Source organism: Atta cephalotes, assembly GCF_000143395.1.
Source record: "Atta cephalotes unplaced genomic scaffold scaffold00009, whole genome shotgun sequence".
Classification (NCBI taxonomy): domain Eukaryota; kingdom Metazoa; phylum Arthropoda; class Insecta; order Hymenoptera; family Formicidae; genus Atta; species Atta cephalotes.
The window spans coordinates 1249139-1253504 of NW_012130073.1; the positions used below are offsets into that span (position 1 = coordinate 1249139).

The 4366-nt window shown below is 27.3% G+C and overlaps 1 protein-coding gene across 1 annotated transcript in view; it reads left to right on the forward strand.

Moving 5' to 3' along the window:
* Positions 1 to 4366, forward strand: part of LOC105627448 (ubiquitin carboxyl-terminal hydrolase 7) — a 15877-nt gene that overhangs the window by 1825 nt on the left and 9686 nt on the right. The window contains exons 2-6 of the mRNA XM_012208731.1: positions 1482 to 1580; positions 1767 to 2042; positions 2156 to 2274; positions 3463 to 3597; positions 3677 to 3871. Coding sequence (XP_012064121.1) covers positions 1482 to 1580; positions 1767 to 2042; positions 2156 to 2274; positions 3463 to 3597; positions 3677 to 3871 — 824 coding nt within the window. The remainder of the gene's footprint in view (positions 1 to 1481; positions 1581 to 1766; positions 2043 to 2155; positions 2275 to 3462; positions 3598 to 3676; positions 3872 to 4366) is intronic.

The window sequence follows — 4366 nt, forward strand, 5'->3', positions numbered from 1 at the left end:
GAGAGAGAGAGAGAGAGAGAGAGAGAGAGAAGGGGGCTCTTCTATGTCGGAGCTCTTCCCCAACTTTCTTCGAATTTTCTTCCTTTTTTTTCGCCCGATCAAGAAGCGTAAGATCAAGAAGCGCATGTTTGCGAAATCGTTTTTATATTTAGAGGAAAGACATGTGCAAGCTTTTTCATGCATCTACAGATTACTATACGGAACGATCTAGCAAGCAATTTATTTATTTCGCGCGTTGCTTCTGCTAGCACGGTGACTTGATATCGAACATTCGTGATTGGCTTCCTATAATGTTAATAAGCGCCACTAGCGCTTGTGAAATTTTCGTTTCACTTTAGACTTGTATTTACAAGAATATTTTGTGTTACTGACATTGAATATTAGAAAATAATTACAAGTACATATTTATGTATGTATAAATGAAAAGATGTGTTAGTTTTTTTATAGATAAACATTTTTTTTTACAATTGTGGAAAAGGTCGAGCAAATCTTATAAAGTATAGTCTTTATATAGTCTAACTGTAGCTCGTGTTAACAATGTCGTTATGCAAATTATATAATATTGTAATATTGTTTTATTCGACTTTCTTGAGCTTTTTTCTTATTATTTTATTCAATGTGAGAAATAAAATATGTTTCTTTTTGCGTGAGTAATGTGAAATTATGTATTGTATTATCTAAATTACTAAATAATATAATAAATAATACAAATTTTAAAAATAACGTGCATTGATGGCAAATTAAATATATCTGATTGTAGATAGATAATATAGAACGAGGCATTACGTCATAGTTCCATTATCAGAAATTTTCGTGGATATATAAATGTAATCACTGCTGATAAAGCTTATTGTACTATTGTATGGCTGCTAAACAGTTAATATTTGATCAACTTTTCCACAGTACATCTAAAAATTGGTGATAAATTGATGCACGCGCGATTCTGTATTTTTATATTATTTATATAATATTAAATTTAGTGTGAAAGAAACAGTGTACTTAGTGCTGCTGCGAAATGTGACTATCAATTTATAACTTTATAATGTTCAGCTGGTGATTAATTTTTGTTTGTTTTCTCTTTGCTTTCTTCCTACTGGAATCATTATATTTGCCACCAAAGCGTTCCACATGAAGTGTCATTCTATACATTGTAATTTTTATATTTTTTTTAGAAAAGATCTTTCAGAATTGCCATGTTGCTCTAGGTAAATCAATTGTTCCGTATCAATATTAAATTATATTGTAGTTACTTGTGCAAATATATGATATTTATATTATTAATATATAATTTGATATACAAAAATATGTATACATATGTTGCAAATTGTTTAATTAATAAAATTTTATAAGCATTTTGTTTATCAAATTTTTACTGTGAAATATAAAGTTAAATTTTTATTTTTATTATTTTGTATGTAAATCTTTTTCTATTTTAAAATGTTTATTAGGTTTATTCTACTATTAAATATTAACTTTTGTAGAAACCCCAAATGATGGTGGGGGAGACGGAACTGACAACCGTCCTATAAATGGTGAACCAGAATTAGCATGTATAGTTCAGGATCAAGAAATGGAGGAAGGTATGAATCTGATGATGTTTTATATCGTTTTATTTGTTCAAATTATTTTAGAAATAATCTTGCAATATATAAAATTTATGCTTTTTAAATAATATTATTTTTGCTTTTGTTTATTTGATATTAATTTTATATATTAATTATTTTTATTATATTCCATAAATTCTATGTTTCTTTTCTATATATTAGATGAAGCCCGATCAGAAGCTACTTTTCGATATTCTGTTGAGAATATATCTAAGATGAAGGATTCACAATTGTCCCCTGCATGTTATGTCCGTAATTTACCATGGAAAATAATGGTGATGCCACGGTCAAGTCAAACACAGGAGAGACAACCACAGAGATCTCTTGGATTTTTTCTTCAATGTAACGGAGAGAGTGAATCTACATCTTGGAGTTGTTACGCTGTTGCTGAACTGCGTCTTCTTTCTTGCAAGGAAGCACAAGAACCATTTAGCAGAAGTAAGTGAGATTCCATCCTTTAATTACATTTATTAATTATATATACGGCATTAGTTCTAATTTAAAAATGAAATTAACATTTCTTTGCATTATAATGTGATATATTTTTATAGAAATTCAACACCTTTTCTACAGTAAAGAGAATGATTGGGGCTTTAGTCATTTTATGACATGGCAAGATGTTTTAGATCCTGATAGAGGTTTCATAAAAGACGATTCAATTACTCTTGAGGTAGCATATTTTTATTAACTTATATTTATTAACTTATATTTTAAATAATACTAATTTTTTTCAATATTTCTCATTCTATCTGTTACTTTAGTTATTATATCCAAACAATATAATTTAACTATAATGATTCATTCATTAAGTTGTTTTATTACTGAGGATAATTTGATTTGAATCAAAACGTTTTGAGAAAATATTACAATTTAATACTTTTTTTTTTAACACTAACTTTGTACTCGCCTTTATTGATTTTGTTTTAAATTTTAATCTTCTGAGCCATTTAGATATTTATTATTATAATTTATTCTACAATGAAATTTATAGCTATAATTATATTTATATAATTTTTAAATATCTAAAAATATCTATATATTAAGACTCCGAATAGTCACAGTTATATTGAATCAGTAGAAGCGAGAAATAATTCGTTGATTTTTATTGTCATTTGTAAATAAAGACAATTTGAAAACAAAATAATTATAAGATTACTTTAAAACAAATGTAAAAATAAATGAATTGTAATAATAGATGAAAGTTATCCTTATCCTTTCTGACAGTCAATAATCGTAAAAAGCGATAAAAGGCATATGAAGTGTGTGAAAAAACTTTTATTCAATGCGCATGCAAAGCCTATTTTCACTTTTATCACTTTTTATGATTATTGATTGTTAGGTGAGATAGGCATAGTTTTTGTTATTTTTACAAATGTGTTAAAAAGCAATCTCATCATTTTGTTTTATCCAAATTATCTTTATTTACAAATGGCACGCAATAAAAATTAACGTATCATTTCTCGCTTTTGATATCTCGATTCAATGACTGTGGTGATTACTCAAAAGTCTTAAAATATTTCTGTAATAAAATATATCATGTTAAACAGCATTTTGACAGAATTAATACAAGTGTCAAATATATGAATGACACTTAATTTCATGGAGAATTGGGAAGCTAAGTTTTCTTTCATAATTTTTTGTCTTAAAATATTTATTAAAATTTATAAAATTTTTAATTTATAAGAAAACAAAATGTTTGGTTTTGTAAGAATTTTTCTTAAAATTAAATGATATTTGAATGAAATGAATTGAAATGATATAGATGAAGATTGTGATAATTAATATTAAACACTTGTAATTCCATAAGATTCATATTGCATATTTATGTTACAGTTTTATAATGTTTCGTTTAATTTAGGTTCATGTAGTGGCTGATGCACCTCATGGAGTTAGTTGGGACAGTAAAAAACACACGGGATATGTAGGCTTGAAAAATCAGGGTGCTACATGTTATATGAATTCTTTATTGCAAACTCTCTATTTTACAAATCAAGTAAGTGAAAGCATTTTTATGATATATGATAAATTGTATATATCTAACATTTCTTTTAATTTATCTGTGTTCTCTTTAGTTGCGGAAGGCAGTATATAAAATGCCAACAGAGAGCGACGATTCAAGTAAGAGTGTTGCACTAGCCTTACAAAGGGTGTTTCATGAGTTACAGTTTTCCGACAAGCCTGTCGGTACAAAGAAATTAACCAAAAGTTTTGGATGGGAAACACTGGATTCTTTCATGCAACATGATGTGCAGGAATTTCTACGAGTGGTAAATATATTGAACATTTTATTGAATGTATATATACTTGAATTTTTAGTATGTAACATTTATTGCATATAAAATGTTTCATTTTAATTATAATTAAAACAGTCAATTCTATAAGATTTTAGGGAAAAATATTTCAGACAAAAGTTGTGAGGTTCAAAAAAGGTACCATTAGTTTGACCTTGTATAGGATCACCAAGGTCAAATCAATGATATCTTCTTAAATCCTCTTTTTAACTTTACAACTTTGTCTGAAATATTTTTCTGTAAAATCTCGTGATTTCCAAAAATTGACTGTTTTAATTAAAATGGGACACTTTGTATATATTCATGTGTACATATTGAGCGCACATACATATACACACGTGCATACACACACACACACACACACACACACACACACACACACACACACACACACACACACACACACATATATATATATACACACACGANACACTAATTAATATATATATATATATATATATATACTACAAC